General features: G+C 38.4%; 1 protein-coding gene and 1 non-coding gene across 4 annotated transcripts in view; one reads left to right on the top strand and one right to left on the bottom strand.

Annotated features, from left to right (window-relative positions):
* PHLPP2 (PH domain and leucine rich repeat protein phosphatase 2) overlaps window positions 1–21,025 on the bottom strand; it is a 73,379-nt gene that overhangs the window by 15,927 nt on the left and 36,427 nt on the right. For all 3 annotated transcript variants that reach the window (XM_032284351.1, XM_032284353.1, XM_032284352.1), the window contains 8 exons: window positions 17,720–17,874; window positions 15,681–15,827; window positions 15,051–15,281; window positions 12,746–12,948; window positions 8,399–8,459; window positions 5,667–5,762; window positions 3,924–4,079; window positions 989–1,189 (listed from right to left, as the gene is read on the bottom strand). In XM_032284351.1, coding sequence (XP_032140242.1) covers window positions 989–1,189; window positions 3,924–4,079; window positions 5,667–5,762; window positions 8,399–8,459; window positions 12,746–12,948; window positions 15,051–15,281; window positions 15,681–15,827; window positions 17,720–17,874 — 1,250 coding nt within the window. The remainder of the gene's footprint in view (window positions 1–988; window positions 1,190–3,923; window positions 4,080–5,666; window positions 5,763–8,398; window positions 8,460–12,745; window positions 12,949–15,050; window positions 15,282–15,680; window positions 15,828–17,719; window positions 17,875–21,025) is intronic.
* On the top strand, window positions 2,876–2,982 carry LOC116555890. Its single transcript, XR_004270732.1, has one exon. It is a non-coding gene; the product is annotated as a U6 spliceosomal RNA (small nuclear RNA).

Below are 21,025 nucleotides of genomic sequence, written 5' to 3'. Positions count from 1 at the left end.
TCATTTTGTAAATGTTCATAAAAATTATAATTTTATAATCTACAGATATATAATTTCATCCAAAATTATTTATATCAAATGCCATTGCCCCATGTTCTTAATTTTTGAAAATATTATTTTTAATGAGTACTTTCATGGCATAGATTTTTCTGGTGTTAAATTTCCCAAATTTTAGCTGGTCATGGTCGCATGCGTCTGCAGTCCCAGCTACTTTAGAGGCTCAAGTGGGAGAATCACTTCAGACAAGAGTTCGAGATCAGCCTGGACAAGGTAATGAGACCTGATCTCTTTAAAAAAAAAAAAAAATCTAAAGTTTTTAAAAATCAAATGTATTTTGAAGGATTTACTTATCCATTGACACTGTCCACAACTTTGACAGCATTAAACATCTTTCTTATGTGTTCTTATAGGGGTAGCCTGGCTAAATAACTGTTCATCTCTTCCTCCGGGGAGCCTAACCCCAACCCCAGGCTCTGTGCAGTGTGACTGGCAACACGTGCGTGTACACCCTGCCTTTCTTAGACTGCACTGCAACTGCCTATCCACTTGTCTGTTTCCCCAATTTGACTGTAAATTTCTAGAGGACAGAGACTGAAACTGTTACACAATACTTGACATACAGTAGACTTTCCATTTTTGTATTATGAATAAATTAATAGATAACAGTATTTTATAAAACACTGCGACAAAAGAAAAAATTATCTTCAGAATTTGTTTCATAAGCCTGTACTTTCCTAGGTTGAGTATTAGACCATTATTAAGGAGTCACAACTAAAAATTAAACATATTTTAACCAATTTTCCTGGTTACTGATACTTAACAGGGTACTAACTATTAAGATGAGATTTTGCCACTCAACTAGTGAAACCATAGCATCTGTAAGTCAGTCAACATAAACAAAGAGTCACAGTCAGATGGCTGTATTTTTTTGACAAATGTAGAATTGACATTGTATATTTGAAATGATCAAAGTTTGCATTCATTTTACCTTGCAGGAAAGCTCTGTAGCTGATTGTTTGCAAGGTGCAAGATTCGCAGGTGCGGGTGCCCCACCAGGACAGGTATGCACTGATCTGTCAGGAGATTGTTGGTCAGATAAAGCAGCTGCAGCATACTCAAACTTTTCTCCCCAGTGCAGGCGGACGGTAAAGACTCCAGACTATTTGCAGATGCATTCAAGTATCTGAGACTGACAGAACACACACAGATCATCACTTCCTTTATTTGTTGCCTTTCTGTATAGAAACCATCATGTGACCTCAGTATGGAATGCTGCCATTCCAAGCTCCCAAATGAAAATAACAAAAAAATTCTCCAGGAAGTTTTTCCATAATTGATCCTATCCAACCAACCCAAAGTTCCTTTTACTCAACTCATGGAAACCAAACAGAGAGGAAAAAGTACAAGCCTGATTGTTTTCCCAGGCTTCTGGAGTGCCTGATTCTAACCTAACTTCATCTTTTACTATCAAACTGCCTACTGAAAAGATATTGCTGAATATCATGTTCAAACATATCTGAACTATGAAGACAACATTTAGAAAAACTTTTGTCTGGTTTCAACAGCATCATTATGTATTTAGCCAATTCCACAATCCCCTAATAAAAAACACATAGGCTGTTTCCATTTCTATACAAATGCTATTATAGACACTGTAATGAGCACCTTTGTATCCTTAACCAATTATTTCCTTAGCGTATGATCCTAAAAACAGATTCTGTGTGATCAAAGGATTATATATTTTTTAGAGACTTAATATATTGCCAAACTGACCTCCTGAAAGACTATATGAAATTATACTTCCAGCCAGGGGTAGTAGCTCACACCTGTAATCTCAGCACTTTGGGAGGCCTAGGTGGGTACACCATGAGGTCAGGAGATGGAGGCTATCCTGGCTAACACAGTGAAATCCTGTCTCTACTAAAACTACAAAAATTAGTTGGGTGTGCAGCATGTGCCTGTAATCCCAGCTACTTGGGAGACTGAGGCAGGAGAATCACTTGAACCTGGGAGGCAGAGGTTGCAGTGAGCTGAGATCATGCCACTGCACTATAGCTTGGCGACAGAGCTAGACTCCATCTCAAAAAAAAAAAAAAACAGAAATTATACAAGAAGGCTAAGAATGCCAGTTCGTCACACCTTTGTCAACACTGAGTATTACAAATCCATTCTAATCTTTGCCAAGCTAACAGATAAAACATGGTATAATGTAAAATTTTGCCAAACACAGTGTTTGGTATATACAGAACATGCTCAATAAAAGGCAACTATTATTATTAAACTTGTGTGTTCTCAGGTCTTCTTCATGTTGTATGATCCATAATCCCTAATTCATTTTTAAATTGATATGTAAGTTTTACATAACTAGCTTTTAAGCTAATGGTGGGTACTGTGTGTCTGCTTGTGCTATTGTCTCAACAAAGCTCTGTCCAAAGTTAATATTAAATAAATACCACTGACAGTTCACTACAGTTAAGTTACTCACTACAGATTTTAAGGTTGTAAACTAATTTTATTCAGACTATCGTGAGGACCAAATGCAGTGCTATGCATTGCTAACAAATACTTGTAAACTAACAACTGCATCAAGGCTCCATATAAACATTACATAAAGAAAATTTCCTTTAAATGCTTTTTAGAATTTCCAAAGACTTTATTTTGAGGAATATCCAACCAAGTGTATTATACGTTAAGAAATGTATAAGCTGCTAAAGAAAGAACAAGCCAGACAACTGTGGGCTAAGTGGTTTTTTATGTCTCCTCTTAATTTACTACTGCTCATACTACTACCCATCTCTGTTTTGTCCATTTCTAAAGTGAAGACAATATTGCCTTCTCCATGTTGTAGAAAAATATAATTAAAAACTAGTTTTCAATGCTCGCTTTGGCAGCACATATACTAAAATTGGAATGATACAGAGAAAATTAGAATGGACACTGAGCAACGATGACAGGCAAATGTGTGAAGCATTCCATATTAAAAAAAAAAAAACAACAATACTAGTTTTCAGGCTGGGTGCAGTGGCTCATGCCTGTTAATCCCAACACTTTGAGAGGCCAAGGCAGGTAGATCATTTGAGTCCAGGACTTTGAGACCAGCCTAGGCAAAATGGTGAAACCCTGTCTCCACAAAAAAATAAAATTAGCCAGGCATGGTGGTGCAAACCTATGGTCACAACTACTTAGGAGGCTGGGGAGGAAGGATCACTTGGACCCAGGAGGTCAAGGCTGCAGTGAGCTATGATTGCACCACTGCATTTCTGCCTGCATGACAGAGTGAAACCATGTCTCTAAAAAAAAAAAAAAAAAAAAAATCTATACAACCACAAACTAGTTTTCATTTAAAGGTGAAAAACACATTAGGTAAACCTGATTACACGCCTAAAATAGGAAGGCCATGTCATCTATTTGTTAATTTATAGTTAGAAGGCAAATGACACCTTTTGGAAGGATATTACCTGTAAATACAGTTTTCAAAGTACCCAAAATGCTTTGTACATAAAGACTGTAATTCAGAAGCAGTTTGGTAAAGCTAGGAGCAAAAACCAAATTAACTTTAGTGGTATGTCCTTTTGTCTCCAATGCAAAAGCTCAAAATTGCGCAAAGAAGCTACAGCGGAATGTGATTTCTCTTTAAATGTCACAGCTGTATTCATTTTCAGAGATGAAAGCCTGAATCTTCTCGACCTGTCTGAAATTGAAACCTCTTTAAGTATTTGACAGTTATTTCAACTTTGACGTACCGCTTCATAAAACAGTGTCATATATTCCTTCATAAAAATTGCAAATAAGTCTCCACCCATAGTTGGACTATCAGGTAAGCTCTCTAAAAATATAGTTCCAAAGGTCACTCCAATGATAAGGCACTGCAGTCTGTTCAGCCAATGATTCTGCTCTTCTGAAAAATATCCTATGGTACTCACTTTAAGGCCTTGGAGAAGAGAGTGTCTGGCAGCCTGCTGAGTGCATTATGCTGAAGATCCAACACCTCAAGGGGGGTATGCTCCACCAGTGTTGGGAGGTTTTCTAAGTGATTGTGTCCCACCATCAGTTTTCTAAGACTCAAGCAACTCAGAATTCTAAGGGGAAAACATAAGAACAAAAAAATTAAAAATTTAGTGAAATCATTCTTTCTGAGGCTATCCTAGTCTATTTAACTAAGTTATAGAAATATATTCTTCTAGATTGTATACTCACTGACAAGTGCCTCAGCCAAGAAAGCAGCTATGACTGTATGTTTACCTACCACCCACAAGGAAGTCATTAAGGTCAGTCTGAGAAAAGGTGAATTAATGAAGGTAAACAGCACAGAGTAGATCTAAACTAAAAAGGCAATTTCTAGAATAAATCAGTTTAGATTTTAAGTCTAAAAACAGCACCAAAAATTCAGTATATTAACACATCTTGTAAATAAATTCACAACATTTCATTACAATAAAAACTATTTATTTTAGTGCTCAAAATGTGCTAAGCCACTTAACAATGAAGTTCAGAAAGGTTTGATAACTTTGATTTGCCTAAGATTTCACACTGAATAGTAAACAGTAAAGTCTAGACTTGAAATAAGGTTTGACTCCAAAGACTGTGTTCATATTTACTATGTTAAATGCCTCTAGTTTAATTTTAAAGACTCTGTTAGGTAATAACCATACATTCTACACCTCAGTGCTTTCGAATATATCATTCTCTGCCCCCTTCACCAAGCCCCACTTTCTTTCTCCCTCTACTTAGAAAACTTTCATCATCTGTTAAAGGTTAATTCAAATGCCATCTTCTCCATGAAACATTCCCTAATTATTCAAATTTCTTCTGATTTTCTCCATTCAATTTACACAGTATAGTGATTAAGAGTGAAGGCTCTGGAGTAAAAATGACTACATCCAAGGCGAGGTGTGGTGGCTCATGCCTATAATCCCAGCACTTTGGGAGACTGAGATGGGCTCATCACTTGAGCCCAGGAGTTTGAGACCAGCATGGCCAAAATGGCAAAGCCCTGTCTCTACTAAAAATACAAAAATTAGCTGGGCGTGGCAGTGTGTGCTCCTGGTCCCAGCTACTGAGGGAGCTAAGGCCAGCAGGTTGATGCTGCAGTGAGCAGTGATTGTGCCACTGCACTCTAGCCTTGGTGACAGAATGAGACCCTGTCTCCAAAAAAAAACCCCACTACATTCAAATCAGCTCCCATCACTTCTGAGTTAAATGCAACCTTCATCAAGTTACCTAACTGCTCTTAGGTAAGCCTTACTTTCCTCATTTTTAAGATAAAGATAACAGCACCTATTAAATATATAACAAGCTTTTTAAAGGATTAGGTAAGATCGTAAAAGTGAAGTTCTTAGAATATTGCTCAGCTCATAATAGCTCATACTATAAAAATTAACTATTATTACTATCATACACCAACCTACCGAAGCAACCCTTGGTATATTTCTTTCATCACAGTTATCCACATATACACTATCTCTCCTTAAGTTCCTTGCAAGCTAAGACCATGCTTTAGCATTTACTATGCTCCTTACAGCACATCACAGTGTCTCATGCTCAGCAGGTACTCAATACTCACTGAACAAATAAAAGGCAACCCAAATCTAGAAAAAAAAATTAAATACACACACACGTAAATGTTAGTACATACATACATAATATATGCATCCATGCACACATACCTCATGGGAACCTCTGTGATAAGATTATAGCTCACATCTAATACTTCTATCTTCTTTGCTTCACATGCCCAGTCAGGGACACACTCTAGCAGGTTTCTGCAGAAAACAAATAATTACATGGCACCATTTAAAATGACAAATTAACTCACTTCACTAGACTGTAATGTATCTGTTAAGCAGCCTCTGAGCCCTTGAGGACAGGGACACTATCTCCAAGGCATCCCTTGGTACATTACCTGGAATATAGCAGGTGCTCAGTGAATGCTGTTGAATTAGAAGGGAGAGGACAGACAAGTACTTGAAAATATGTAATATTGGATCAATTATGCTACATGTTTGAAGAAGGTAAAAAAGGTTTTCTGCATTAGAAAAGAACACTTATGGTGGGACGGGATGAGGGAAAGATAAGGAATTATAATAACAAACCTTCAAAGATGAGTTAAGACTTCCACAGGTACTGACTGGGTCAGAAGAGAAGCCAATTCCAGGAAAAATGAACAGAATGAATAAAACTGAGACAGTAGAGGCAAAAGATAACTAGTGGGGAAAAAGTTTCAAACCATTTACAATGTGAGCTCAAATAACTTGTAAAGCACTAGGCAGATATTTAGTAAAGAGATTTTTTTTTTCAGATGTGACAGCCTCTCTAGGCATCAAGGTATCTACGGATTTACTGAGTGATATAATGAGGCAGAATGAAGTAGCGCTATGTAAGAGAAACACACATATCGCTATACCTTAGTGAAGGAAACCCTTTACCTAAAATGGATCAAAACAAGCTCTCTAAAAAATATGACCTGTGGGTTAGAATGTGAAGGTGTTGTACAGTGACCTGAGGTGAGGAGCACATTCCAAGCACACAGCGGCAACACGAGCTAGAGCACAGAGGCAAGAAAAGAAACACATGGTGTGTGCGGTGGAATAACAAGCAGTTTGGTGATGCTAGAGCACCTGGGAGGAGAGGGCGTGGGCTGGAGATAATAAAGTATAATAAAGTCACGTCCAATAAATTATAGCAGACCAAGGACAGAACCCTGGGGATAATCGACCTTTAAAGGGCTAGCTGAGGAAGAGGAGTATGCAAAAGAGAAATGGCCAAAGTGGCATGACAAAAATCAGACTGCATTAACTAGCCAAGGAAAAAGCATGCTTAGAGACAAGAGAGCAAGATTAACTGTGTCAACACAGAAAACTTCCACTAAGAGAAGCACTAAACTGATCTGTTAGAGGGATAAGCAGATGGGGACTGAAGACACTAAGCCAAAAAATGCACATAATTCTTGAGAAATTTGGACAAAAGGGGGAAGAGAGTAATTAAGACAATAGCCAAGACAAAAGCCAGCAGGGTTGTAAGGTAAAGGGAACTTTCTCTGTTACGACAGAAGAGATTTAAGTGTGTGTACAGACTAAGAAAAAAAGAGGCTGAATGAACACACACACACACACACACACACAAGAGCAGGAGGGAGAAAAAAAAGGAGAGGGGAGGGAGAAGAACAATAATAACGATGAACAGAGCAAGGTCCAGAGCAGTGGGAAGGCAGGGGTCACAGGCACAAACAGCTGGACTGGCTGTAACAGAGGAGATAAGCTGAGAATGAATATGCACCTATATAAATTCAAGCAAGGTGGGTGTTAGGAAGCTGAGGGCAATTGCCCACAATGGTCTCTGTTTTCCCAATCAAGTAGGAAGCTAAGTTCCAGCATGGAAGAGACTGAGAAGGGGGACACTGAGGAAGGTAGAGCAATCCTGAACAGATGCTGAGGACACTGGAAGGAGCTGGCAAGAGGAAGAACCAATAAGCTCCAGATAAGGTTGGAAATTGTGAGTTTGTTGTAGTGTCCACTTGGATGTGATTTTCTTCGGCAGTGACCAAGTTCAATGGAAAAGGTAAAATTTTAGTACTGATCCATGTTGGGGTTTTGCTGGGAAGACAAGCAGAAAGAAATGGAAGGGAATCTAAAAGATTAGCTTTTAAAATTATGATAAAGTAACAAAATCAACAAAGAGAAACTTGGCTACAATAGCTAGTGTATCTTGAGACAACTGCATGTCAGGTACTCTCCTATATATTTTGCATTTATCATCTCACTCAGTCTTTACAACCCTGACCATATAGGACCATGCCCACTGCCCCTTTGATCTGCTTTGGGCACCCTATACTTGCAGCACTTAGGATGCTGCCCTGTCATTACTTGTTTGATTGTTCATCTCGCCACTTGATTGCAAAATTCAACCAGTGAACCCAGAATGCCCAACAGTGGTTAAAAAGGAATGAATAAAAGAAAAACAAATTTCATTTATGTTTGTTTCTGGCCACCGAAAGAAGTAATAAAATCCTGAATATAATTAATGTCCCTTCAAAAATAAGACCAACATGAGATATGGGAGTACAAAAAAATTAAAATTTTTAACAACTCACCATCTAAAAATTAGTAATTATCTGATTCCAACCAACAAAATGGGAATCAGTGCCATGAAGATAACAGGTCTTTGTTTGTACTTCATCCTTTAAGAAGGAATAATTCATAGGTACCTTACTATTTCAACAGAATCCTTCCTTTATACAGTAAGGCTATTAAACTTATTTGTCCACTCATCCTTTCTCTTTTTTCCAGGTTATCCAAATATTTCAAAATATTTAGATTTCTTGTGCATCAAAACTGCCAAGAATCCACATGTATCTCTTAAATAGAAAGAAACAAGCATCAACCTTATGAGAGATACTCACCGGGAAAGGTCCAAGGAAGTGAGTAGGCTAGGTACTGGATATATGTTCACCGCTGTCAGCCCTAATCCAAGAACAAACAGGTGTTAGTGACATCCTCTAAAAAAGAAAGTAACTGAGAGCTGACAAGGGAACAGTAGCTTAGTGAAATCACAAGAGAGAAAACTGATGTCCTCTACTAAGATGAACTAGACAGAAACTACCGAATAACTCATTTTGACTAACTGCTTGATCCCAATGTATCTTGAAAAACAAATTTAACAACTAATTGAAGGATCCTGTGTACTACACTACCTTTATACAAGGTTAAACAGTTGTTAAATGTTAACAGTAACTACTTAGCCTTTTAACTTGATAAAAATTAATAATTAGACTTTTACTGGCAATATTTTAACTTTTAAATAAAGTATAACATAAATACAGAAAAGTGCAAAAATCAGTAAATTTTCACAAACTGAACACACTAGCAACACCCGGATGAAGAAACAGAATATTACCAGCTCCCTGGGAGCTGCCTCGTGTCTCCTGTTCCAGTCACTACCCGTACTTCAGGGTAACATTATCCTGACTCCAAGTACCAAATTACTTTTGCTAGTCTACATAAATAAATGCATGTGTACAATTACTTTTGCCTATTTATATAAATATATGCATGCAGTATGTATACTTCTGCCTATCTATATAAACATATGCATGCAGTATATATAATTACTTTTGCCTATCTACATACATACATACACACAGTATGTATAATTTTATTTGTCTGGCGTCATTCACTCTACAGTATGTTTACAGGATTTGTTTATATAGTTGCATATGGTTATAGTTCGTTCATTCCGATGCCTGTATAAAATTACTTATGTGAATGCATCACAATTTATTTGCCTATTTTAGAGTTGATGGACATGTAAGTTTTCCAGTTTGCGGTTACTATGAATAGTACTTCTATGAACATATTTGTCCATGGTTTTTGTGGACTAATACAAGCCCTTATATAGAGCATAAGCCTAGGAGAGGCACTGCTGGGTACAGGGTTATGTTCAGGTTCACCATAGTAGACACTACTGAACAGTTTTCCAAAGTGACTATACCAATTTATACTCCCAACAGCTGCCCTGAGATTTTTAGGCCTTTCCATTTTAGTCATTCTAGTAGGTGTGTAGTGGTGCCACACATGGGTTTCAATATGCATATCCCTGATGAGTAGTCAAGTTCAGTGCTTTCTCTATCTTAACTGATCACATTTAGATAACATTTTCGTAAAATGGAGTTCTTGACTTTGAAGCATCAAAACTGCAAGTGTTTATGTGAATTCTTCCAGGTTGTAGAATTTAAGGACTTTGTAAACAGAACAGCAGACCTCAAACAAGCCCTGTTCAGTTAACCACTGGAATCCTGTGATGGAATCCTGATGACTAATAGTATTTAAGCATTTACATACTATTAAAATATTTAATTTATTTGTAAACACTTAAATATTTACAAAGAGTAAATATTTATGACTGCGTGGCTGTTGAAGTCTTTTCCGGTAGGGCCAGGAATTCAGAATCTTTAGACACATTAAGGATAGGGATGAGCCTGATAACAAAAATCTCCATGGCTAGGACTTACTACCATGTCAGGCATCTATAAACAGCATCAGTTTTAACCCTCTTCTGACCAAGTAATTAATCTAAGCTACAATTTGAAGCTTCTGTAAGTTAACATAATAAAAGGCAAGGCAAACAGAAGTCCTCAAATTTCATTTATCTGTATAATCTAGTTTACAGATGCAGAAAAATAAAGAGAATAAAATAATAAACCCTCTTTCACCTACCACAGAGCTTTTAACAAATCTACTTTCTGCTTTATATGCTCTAGACTTTTTGTTTTTTGAAGAGTTTCGCTCTTGTTGCCCAAGCTGGAGTGCAATGGCGCAATCTCGGCTCACTGTACCTCTGCCTCCCAGTTTCAAGCGATTCTCCTGCCTCAGCCTCCTGAGTAGCTGGGATTACAGGTGTGCACCACCACGCCCGGCTAATCTTTTGTATTTTTAGTAGAAATGGGGTTTCACCATGTTAGCCAGGCTGGTCTCGAACTCCTGACCTCAGGTGATCTGCCTGCCTTGGCCCCCCATAGTGCTGGGATTACAGGCATGAGCCACAGCGCCCAGCCCAGACTATTTTTTTAAGAATTAAAATACCACACATACCAAGGGGTAAACATTATCCTGAATGTGGTTTTCATCACTCTCATGTATTCTTTCATACTGTTATGGCATACTTATAGCTAAGAAAATAATATTTCTGTGAGTGTTTTAAATTTTGATATAACTATCACAATTGACATTTAATTATGTACTTTTCCTTGCTCAAAAAATGTTTGCAATTTATCCATATTAACCATACAAAGTTTTACTAAATTCATTTCCATTGCTGTGCAATATTCTATTGCATAAATATATAATTACGGATTTACCCATTTTCCTATTAATAATCCTACTTTTAGGCCAGGTGCAATGGCTCAAGCCTGTAATCCCAACACTTCGGGAGGCTCAGGTACGCAGTTAGGAGATTGAGAACAGCCTGGCCAATATGGTGAAACCCTGTCACTACTAAAAACACAAAAATTCGCTGGGCATGGTGGCACACTCCTGTAATCCAAGCTACTCAGGAGCTAAGACAAGAGAATCACTTGAACCTAAGCAGCAGAGACTGCAGTGAGCTGAGATCTGACATCTGCACTCCAGCCTGGGCAACAAAACTACACTCCATCTCAAAAAAAAAAAAAAAAAACAAGAAAAATCCTACTTTTTTGTGTTCACAAAAAGTGATAAACAATCTGGTATACATCTCCTTGTACACATGTGTCTCTTCGATATATCTCAAGCAGGGAACTTCTAGAACATGGTGTGTGTGTCTTGGCTTTTCTAACACTGTCACACTGCTTTCTGGGTTGGTTTTACCAGTCAACTCTCACTGGCAGTGTGTGAGAGCTCAGGAAGATGCTTCTCTTCACCTCCAGAAACACTTAGCATTATCTTTTTTTAAATTTGGTAAGTATAAAATGTTATTTAAATTTGCATTTTTCTGACAGTAAAATTTAACATATTTCCCTTTCCTTCCGTAAACATATATCAAAAGTAATTATATTTTCTACGGTAAAGAAGAACTTTCCATAAAATGAATGGCCTCAACAAATAGGAGGACCTTTTCATTGAAAAATATTCTTAGGGCAAATCGTATTGAAATCAGAGGCTCCTTATTCTACACAAGCTTTCAAACCACAAATTGGCAAACTCTTTTTGTAACAGGCTAAACAGTAAACATTCGAGAATTTGCAGACCATAAGACAGTCTAACTACTATTTGATTCTGCCGCTGTAGCACAAGAATGTATAAATAATATGCAAACAAACCACTATGGCTGCATTCCAATAAAACTTCATTTAGAAATACAGAAGCTTGAAATTCATAGTAATTTTCACATGTCACAAAATTCTTCTTCTTTCTTTTGAGATGGGGTCTCACTCAGATGAGGTCTCACCCAGGATGGAGTGCAATGGCAAAATCTCAGCTCAGTGTAACCTCTGCCTTCCAGGCTCAAGTAATCTCCCATCTCAGCCTCCCAAGTAGCTGGGACAGTAAGCACGCCACCATGCTCGGCTAATTTTTGTATTTTTTGTAGAGATGATGTTTCGTCATGTTGCCCAGGCTGATCTCAAACTCCTGAGCTCAGGTGATCTGCCCACCTCAGCCTCCCAAAGTGCTGGGATTACAGGTGTGAGCCTCCATACTCGGCCACAAAATTCTCCTTTTGACATTTTTTTAACCAACCATTTAAAAAATGTAAAAACCGGCCGGGCATGGTGGCTCACACCTGCAATCCCAGCACTTTGGGAGGCCAAGGTAGGTGGATCACCTGAGGTCAGGAGTTTGAGACCAGCATGATCAACATGGAGAAACCCTGTCTCTACCAAAAAAAAAAAAAAAGAGTAAAAACCATTTCTTATAGGCCATACAAAAAGAGGGGGTAGGCCAGATGCACTGATGGGGTATAGTTTGCCAACCCCTGTTTTAAACTATTATTGATGTTCTGTTTTGAACATTCTTGCCCACCTTCCCACCACTATTCTGTGAAATGCCTCTTACTATGCTGAATTAGTAAAGCTCAGAGTATCCTGCCATGTCTTTTTATGTATATTGCAACCACTTAAGTATTGACAGCAAAGTGAAAAGATAAAGCTTTGCCTCAATGAGCCACAAACTCCATCCTGCAGAGTGGCTGAGGAACACCACGAACACCACTGTTCTTAGAAAGTGCTGACTACAGCTGAAAGAGAAAAAAACAAAAGGCTGGACAGAGAACTAACTGTTGGAACTGGCATAGAGGGTCCGAAGAGAGAAGCCGCTGAGTGTTAGCTCCCTCAGCTGGTTCCGCTCACAGTGCAGCTGTTCCAAGCTGCATAAGGAGCTAAGATCCAAGTCAGTCAGTCGGTTGTCCCGCAGATCCACGTGAGTGATGTATTTATTTCCCTCCAGATTTTCAACAACCATGGTTTTCAAATGGTTCATCCTTAACATGCAGAAACAAGAAAATAATCAGAAATATGAGTCTATTAAATGTGCTTACCAAAATAAAAAAAAAAGGACAGGTATTATCCCTTTCTCTGTTTCCTTTTGTTTTTGAGACGGAGTTTCACTCTTGTCACCCAGGCTGGAGTGCAGTGGTGCAATCTGGGCTCACTGCAACCTCCATCTCCCAGGTTCAAGTAATTCTCCTGCCTCAGCTTCCTGAGTAGCTGGAACTACAGGCGACCCCACCACGTCCAGCTAATATTTTATATTTTTAGTAGAGATGGGGTTTCACCATGTTGGGCAGGCTGGTCTTGAACTCCCGACCTCAGGCTATCTGCCCGTCTCAGCCTCCCAAAGTGCTGGGATTACAGGTGTGAGCCACTATGCCTGGCCCCCTTCTGTTTCCTAAACAATTTAAGAACTTGACTTCTTGCCTAATTTTGCAAGGTACTATGTAAATAACTACAGTTTATAAACAATTCAAGGTACAGCCAGGTTAAACAATCCAGACTGGCAAATACATATACAAATTAATAAAGAGAAGAAAAAAAGAGGTCATATGGACAAACAGTTAAACACTTATATCCAAATACCTAATAAGGTCAGATGGGCACTAAGGAACACAAAAGAAAAGGAAGATGAACACAACCTTTTTGGTTAGTGAGTACTAAAGCAGTCACAACAGTACCATGTCTAGAGTATAAGGATGGACCATACTTCCTCCTGTTGCTATGCCTGCTCTATCTCTAGTGTTAAGGTTCACATAAAATTAATTAACAGACAAGGAAATAATCTGTATATACATGGAATAGTTCGAAGGCAAATTATAGAAAATGACCTTTGGGTTATTTTCCATACAAGTCCATGATTTAATTTAAACAGGTGCATTCTCATTTTCTTGAATTCCTATAAATCTCTCTCTTAAGTCTCCGGTGTATTTAAAAAAAATTCTCTCTTAGTGTCTTTATAAGGTGGTTTACTGTAAATAACAGAACATCCAGCAGGTGTCTTTTTATCAGCTTCCTTTAGGAAAAGATTATGACTAGAAAATAAAACTCTCATTTTCTATAATAAACAGTTTTTTAAAAAAAAAAAGTTCTTAGTAATGAAACCTTTAACATCTTAATTGTAATACAATGGATATCAAGAAGAAACCCAATGGATATCAAGACTCAACAGAAAAATGGTCATTTATGGAGAACTTTAAACTACTAATATACATATAAAAAGACGTTTAACCTCCCTGCTAAATAAATAAATGTTGATACAAATAATGAAATACTTCTTTCAACCTACTAGACTGATGATAAAGAAAAAGAAATGCTAAAATCCAGCACTGACAAATATATGAGAAAATGGGAATTCTCATAGTGTTAGAGGGGTTAGGCACAGTGGCTCACACCTGTAACCCCAACACTTTACAAGGCCAAGACAGGAGGATTACTTGAGCCCAGGAATTCAAGACCAGCCTGGGCAACACAGCGAAACCCAATCTCTACAAAAAAATTTAAAAAATAAAAAATACATATTACTGGGAGGGTAAGTGAAAACAACCTTTGTCAAAGGCAATTTGATAGTCTCTATCATATGGTACAGCTACCTGATCCTTAATCTCTCTGCTACTGAATGGTAAGTAAAGTCTTACTCTACCTTTGAAAATATATATTCCTACATTGTTCAAAAAACCTAATGTTAGAGCTAGGCATGGCGGCTCACACCTGTAATCCCAGCACTTTGGGAGGCTGAGGTGGGCTGACCGCTCGAGTCCAGGTGTGCAAGACTAGCCTGCACAACATGGTGAAACCTCAAATCTACTGAAAATAGAAAAAAATTAGCCAGACATGGTGGTGCGCACCTGAAATCCCAGCTACTTGGAGGGCTGAAGTGGAAGAATCACCTGAGAATGGGAGGTCAAGCCTGCAGTGGGCTGAGATCGTGCCACTGCATGCTAGCCTGGGTGACAAGTGAGATCCTGTCTCAAAACAACGATGACAACAAAAGTTTAAAAACTCTAATGTTTTAAACAAATCTTCATAAAGAGAAGACATAATGGTCCACCAGAGTCAATCTAAAGGAAGTTATGCTAAAGAATAACCTTACCTTAAATCCACATGCTTGATATGGCTCATCCTATTGAGCACCCCTAAGTTCAGGACTTCCAGGCAATTTCCTGCCATAACCACTTTATCTAACATAGTAAGTTTCTCATAAACCTCAGGAATTTGACTAAAGTTGTTGAAGGAAATTCCCAAGGAGGAAAGCTGTTGTAGATTTCCCAATTCTTCAGGTAAAGTAGTCAGAAAGTTGCCATCAAGACAGAGGGTTTGAAGACTATGGAAAAAAAACAAAACAAGTCTACTTTATGAAAGGTTTCACTGGAATGGACAGAATCAGAGTTATGAATTCTGATTTATGTCACTAATCTGTTATCAATCCAAAAGTAGTAATATATCCTAACTCTCCATCTATACAGACTTAATAGATGACTTACACATAACTTACACAAATGGTCCCTCCAACATTAAAGAGAGTTTAAGACCTCTGCTGTTGACGCTGAGGGATCAGTCACTGCTATAGGCAGGTAGATCTCCGAGGTCAAAAACTGCTGCTGACTAGAATCCTAATAAGTACATTATATATTTCACTGCAAGACCCATGGTACTTCATTCCAAACCCCAGGCAAGTTTCTAATTCTGCAAGGAAAAAGAGCAATCTAATAAAGCTACTTACTTTAGCAGATTGCCAATTTGACTTGGTAGGTCATGAAATCCATTACAGGAAAGGTTGAGCTCAGTCAGGGTAGAGATCTCGCATAACAATATAGGAAACAACCCAAGTTTATTGTGGGACAAGTTCAGGCCCTTCAGTTGAGAAAATCTAAAGAGCAAAGGCAAAAATGTATATTGCATTTCAATAAACTGTTACTGTATCTTTGTGCAGGACATCAATGGCCTCTGATAATCTATTTTAAATGTCTATCATAGAATTTATTCCAAAGATACTTACTGAGCACTCACTACACATCAAACATTGAGTGGGGACAGAGGACACCACGATAACTAAGGCACAGTCCATGTGATCAAGGAAGCCAGGTCTAGAATTACAAGAGTTCTCTTTTCTCCTTAAAAAGGTAGACAGTCTTGAAGAATAGCTCATGCTGGTACAATTCTTTTGTATTATATCATACTTGATACACTTAAAATCTTTTCCCATTATTAAATTTCTACATGTAACATACAAAAGCCTTGCAGGAATTAATCAACTCATAGGCAAAGCAATAGCTAACAATTATGTAGATCAAATCTCATATATAAGCAACTTTTTCATACTGAAATTATGTTGGCTCAAATGTCACACGAAATGAATAATCAGTTAGAGCCTGAAAATGTGAATATGACAGCATTTTACCATTATGTGATCTGATACACAACACAAAATGGTAATTTTTAGTGCTTCTATTTTGTTCATGGAAGTAAAAGTATCTATACTGTCTTACCCAGAGACAGTATTGTTATAAAATGGATCTCTTGAGTTTCTTCTTGATATCCATTATATTATAATTAAGATCTTAAAGGTTTCAATACAAAGAACTTTTTATGAGAAACTCTGGTAATTCCACTGGAGAATAGGATATTTTGTTATTATACAGGTGCAAGATAGTAAGGGTAAGATGTTCTCCATGATGATGATCTGTATCACCTGCTTCTATACCTGAATCCCTGGTACCTCACTCTAATGCTTTGCTTACACATTTTCAATGTTTAATTTCCAGATGACCTAACCTTGATTACTGATTATTCCTTTGGCTTGGTAGTACTTCAAATTTAAAATTTATGATCCAGCCCTCAAACTGGACCAATTCTTTTCATAACAACTCACAAAGAAATGCTGGAAACCAGCTTCCTTAAAATTATAGCTTGTCTTCATTTACATGCCAATGTTACTAAAATAACTGTATCATTACTAGAGACTTGTACTTTCTAAAATAAGTATCAGATGAGATTTTTAAAAATCACAACATTTTCTGGACATTACTCTAGAATTATTAGCTATCAAGGAAGTACGTAAAATAAGTCATTTTAATGTATATTATCCTTTTAGTCACCATCTAATTTAAATCATTTCAAATGCTTTAATTTCCAATTTCTCCCTTCTCCTCCAGAAGCCAAGATAATTACTTACAACACATATTTATTCACTGCCATCCATTTTTAAGTGGAGGAGTGAGATGGGATGAGTGGAGGGTGGGAATGAGGTATATATTTTAATAAGGGAGATGAAATAACAAGTAGGTCATAGCATTGTAGGGCTAAAATGGTTCCTTTATTAGAAGAAAGAAGCTTCACAGCTTAAGTAAGGGTTGGCAGTGGAAGGTACAAGGAAAGACAGTGCCTTGTCTCTCAGGCTGAAATTCTTAAAATGAGGCCTACCTCCTTTAAGTTATTTAAATTTTATACTTCTCATTCAAAACTTTCCTATATACTTAATCTCTTGATGTAATTTAGCTGCTGATCACACAACAATGTCAATGATTTACATGAAAAGATGACCCGTATCAACTGGCAGCTCACAGAACATTTACATCAATCTTCTGTTTTATGTGGGGGGAAGAGCAGGTAGGAGAACTGTGTGAATAAAAAATTTTATTTCCTCTTTAAAAGAGAGTGAAAATTTTAGAATATACATACAATAGTGGCAGGTGGAAGCCATAAGATACTGATTATAACTTGATTTGCACATGTCAGTCTGGAAACCCATTCTCCACATACTTGTAGAGTGTGTCGAGGCCTCCGGGTCTTTCTAACTGCATGAAGTTGTGTCGCAAGTTGAGGTAGGTGATATCTTGACTGTAGAAGAGATGCTCAGGAACCTCCTCGAGGCTGTAACATGAGAGATCCACGGTACTGATTCGCTGGGACACCACCTGAATAAGGTCAAAGAGAAGAGCCTTCTGAGCTAGTACTGAATGTCTATCACCCAGCACTGAATGAAATGGCGTTTACACAAAAAGACACTAATTAAAAAGATAAGAAAGAAAAAAAAGGTAATAAGATCTAATTATTTATTTATAAAAACCAGTTAATTTTTACTTTTTCTTAAAACCATAAGCTGCTTAAAAAGCAAGGGTATAAGTTATAAAGTGTCTACAAGTACAAGGTAAAAAAGAAAAAACACAAATCATTAAAGATGGAAAGTTAACACTTCATGCAAGAAGTAATCTTTTTTTTCCTTTTGAGACAGAGTCATGCTCTGTCAGCCAGGCTGGAGTGCAGTGGCACAATCCTGGCTTACTGCAACCTCTGTCTCCTGGACTCAAGCAATTCTCCTGCCTCAGCCTCCTGCGTAGCTGGGATTACAGGTGCACACCACCATGCCCGGCTAATTTTTGTTTTATTTTTTAGTAAAGATGGGATTTCACCATATTGGCCAGGCTGGTCTCAAACTCCTGACCTCATGATCTGACCGCCTTGGTCTCCCAAAGACCTTCTGAGCTAGTACTGAATGTCTACATCCTGTCTACATGGGATTACAGGCATCAGTCACCACACCCAGCGCTGGCTAATTTTTGTATTTTTAGTAGACACAGGGTTTCACCATGTTGGTCAGGTTGGTCTTGAACTCCTCACCTCAGGTAATCTGCCCACCTTGGCCTCCCAAAGTGCTGGGATTACAGGTGTGAGTCACCACACTCAGCTGCAAGAAGTAATCTTAAAATAATTAGAAATAACTGGAAAAAATTTTAAGAGGCAGTGTGATAGAAAAGACACAGCCTTTTGTAGCCACACTAGCTCTGCTACTTATCAGCACAGTTTCTTCATCTGTTTTGAGGATACAAGTAAATAACTGGCTGGGCAAGGTGGCTCACACCTATAATCCTGGCACTATGGGAGGCCGAGGTGGGTGGACTGCCTGAGGTCAGGAGTTCAAGAACAGTCTGGCCAACATGGTAAAACTCCACCTCTACTAAAAATACAAAAAACTTAGCCAGGCATGGTGGTGTGCACCTGTAATCCCAGCTACTTGGGAGGCTGAGGCAGGGGAATTGCTTGAACCAGGGAGGTGGAGGTTGCAGTGAGCAGAGATCACACCACCGCACTCCAGCCTGGGTGACAGAGCGAGACTTCACCTCAAAACAAAAAAAAAGCAAATAACCAAACACACAGTACACTGCTAAACATGCAAAAGATACTAAAAAAAATATTAAGTTTTCTTTAAAAGAGCAGGAGAATGAAATAGCTGCTTAAAACTGAAATCAGTTTTATTCAGAGCAGATTTCAGAGCCAATACAACTACAAAATATTAATAAAATCAAAAGAAGTTCCTATAACAGTATGCAAATATAATATGGGTTATAAAATTGATCCAAAATAACAAACAAGGCTGGGTGCAGTGGCTCACGCCTATAATCCCAGCACTTTGGGAGGCCAAGGCAGGTGGATCACCTGAGGTCAGGAGTTCGAGACCAGCCTGCCCAATATAGTGAAACCTTGTATCTACTAAAAATACAAAAAAATTAGCCAGGCATGGTGGCGCACACCTCTAGTCCCAGCAACTCGAGAGGCTGAGGCAAGAGAATCACTTGAACCTGGGAGGCAGAGGTTGCGGTGAGCCAAGACTGTGCCACCGCACTCCAGCCTGGGCAACAAGAGCAAAACTCCATCTCAAAAAAAAAAAAAAAAAAATCTAATCTATCACTAAAAAGTCATTCATGGCTAGGCATAATGGCTCACGTCTTAATCCCAGCACTTTGGGAGGCCAAGGTAGGCGGATCACCTGAGGTCAGGAGTTCAAGACCAGCCTGACCAACATTGTGAAACCCCATCTCTACTAAAAAATACAAACATTAGCTAGGTGTGGTTGTGCACGCCTGTAATCCCAGCTACTCTAGAGGCTGAGGCAGGAGAACTCCTGGAACCCGGAGACAAAGGTTGCAGTAAGCCAAGACTGCACCACTGTACTCCAAAAAAAAAAAAGAAAAGTAATTCATGTTTTGACAGCATGTCCTTATACTGTAACAATCTCTTATACAAAATCAGGTAATGATGGCTACAAGAGGAGAAATTGAAAATCACAATACGCTTTATTGCTCTTTAAAGGCTAATGAGCAGAAATTATGCTCAAAGACTAATTATCCTCAGCATACAGGAATAATGGCTTGTGACAGCATTAGAGGTCACTGTCCCATCAATAAATGCAAATTTGAAGTGGTTCACCAAGGCTGTTCTGAACATCTGCAGACCAAGAAGCACTGAGACACAAGTTACAGAATGAACCCATCTGTCACTGACTACTACAATTGAGGGAAGGTCATTTAAATCTCATTGTATCTCAATTCCTTCAGGAGTCAAAAATCTCTCTGTGTCTTAATTCCTTCTAAGGCCCTACCTCACAGAGAGCACAGATGAAAATGCCCTTGAAGGTCGGGCGCGGTGGCTCAAGCCTGGAATCCCAGCACTTTGGGAGGCCGAGGCGGGTGGATCACGAGGTCAAGAGATCGAGACCATCCTGGTCAACATGGTGAAACCCCGTCTCTACTAAAAATACAAAAAATTAGTTGGGCATGGTGGCGTGTGCCTGTAATCCCAGCGACTCAGGAGGCTGGGGCAGAATTGCCTGAACCCGGGAGGCGGAGGTTGCGGTGAGCCGAGATTGCGCCATTGCGCTCCAGCCTGCGTAACAAGAGCGAAACTCCGTCTCAAAAAAAAAAAAAAAATAATGCCCTTGAAAACATTTTTGACAGCATTTTGTACTATGCAAATATAAATAAGTTAAAGACCTGGTAGAATTCCATGATTTTATTCATTATACACTCAGAAAAGACTTAGGAAAATAAAAATTGTAACTTGCTATCTTGGGAATAAGTTTAGTTTCTTTTTTTGTTTGTTTTTTTTGTTTTGTTTTTTTGAGACGGAGTTTCACTCTTATTGTCCAGGCTGGAGTGCAATGGCGCAATCTTGGCTTATCACAACCTCCTGGATTCAAATGATTCTCCTGCCTCAGCCTCCCAAGTAGCTGGGATTATAGGCATGCACCACCATGTCCAGCTAATTTTGTATTTTTAGTAGAGACAGGGT

This window comes from Sapajus apella, unplaced genomic scaffold, assembly GCF_009761245.1.
Source record: "Sapajus apella isolate SASKATOON/1434 unplaced genomic scaffold, GSC_monkey_1.0 scaffold15, whole genome shotgun sequence".
In the NCBI taxonomy this organism is placed as follows: domain Eukaryota; kingdom Metazoa; phylum Chordata; class Mammalia; order Primates; family Cebidae; genus Sapajus; species Sapajus apella.
The sequence above is the reverse complement of the archived record's forward strand: the minus strand, read 5'-3'. Positions and strand labels throughout refer to the sequence as shown.